This window comes from Carlito syrichta, unplaced genomic scaffold (assembly GCF_000164805.1).
Source record: "Carlito syrichta isolate Samal-C Ts95f unplaced genomic scaffold, Tarsius_syrichta-2.0.1 Scaffold97081, whole genome shotgun sequence".
Lineage (NCBI taxonomy): Eukaryota > Metazoa > Chordata > Mammalia > Primates > Tarsiidae > Carlito > Carlito syrichta.
This window is the reverse complement of record NW_007041177.1, coordinates 8,623-9,448: the sequence shown is the minus strand read 5'-3', so window position 1 is coordinate 9,448 and position 826 is coordinate 8,623. Positions and strand designations below refer to the sequence as shown.

Genomic DNA, 826 nt, shown 5'->3' with positions numbered 1-826 from the left:
GACAGAGTGAGACTCCAATTCAAAAAAAAAAAAAAAAAGACATACACCTTTTTTTGCATGTTTTTCACATGTTCTCTCTGAATCAGACTTAACCATGAAAGGCAAAAACAGTGTCTACTGTCTGTGCTATAGCTTCCAATGGCACCTACCACTGAACTCTACAAGGAAATAAACATTTCTTAAATGTGGACTCCATCCATAAAGTCCTACGGATATCTGAATTTTAAAGAGTTTTTACGTAGCAACATCCCAACAGATACATCAACGGCCACCAAGCAAAACGACTGGCAGTCGCCTTGCTAATGTGTGTTTCTTTCTTCTTTCTCACTGTGGGCCCAGTCTCACTGTGGGCCCAGGCTGGAGTGCAGGGGCAGAATCGCGGCCACCGCAGCCTCGACCTGCAGGGCTCAGGAGATCCTTCCGCCTCGTCCTCCCAAGTAGCCCGAACCACAGGCACGCGCCACTGTGCCCGGCTCATCTTTTCGATTTACTGGAGAGACGGGGGTCTGGCCAAGTTGCCCAGGCTGGGCTCGAACCCCTGGGCTCAGGCAACCCTCTGCACACCGCGGGGTGTCAGTACCGCCCGCAAGACAAGGGCCCCTCGGCTCGCGGCAGCAGCAATCTAGCAAAAATGTGCCTCGGCTCGGGGCACAGCACCCTAGCAAAAATGGGTCTCGAGCTTCCTCCAGCACTGCGGACACGCGGACGGACGAAGTGTGGGGTCGGGCGCGTTACCTCCACGTTGTCGGTGAGGCCGTACTCGGCGTGGGGATTCTCCGCCACCTGGAAGACAGGACGCGAGTCGCAGAGGTGCCGCCCCCTCCCC

At 55.0% G+C, this 826-nt stretch overlaps 1 protein-coding gene across 1 annotated transcript in view; it reads right to left on the bottom strand.

The window, feature by feature from the left end:
• The window catches only part of LOC103265250, a gene marked incomplete at its 5' end in the record, with an annotated part of 17,848 nt that overhangs the window by 16,619 nt on the left and 403 nt on the right, over positions 1 to 826 (bottom strand). Inside the window, one exon of the mRNA XM_021714813.1 lies at positions 736 to 820. Within this exon, the coding sequence (XP_021570488.1) occupies positions 736 to 820 (85 nt within the window). The remainder of the gene's footprint in view (positions 1 to 735; positions 821 to 826) is intronic.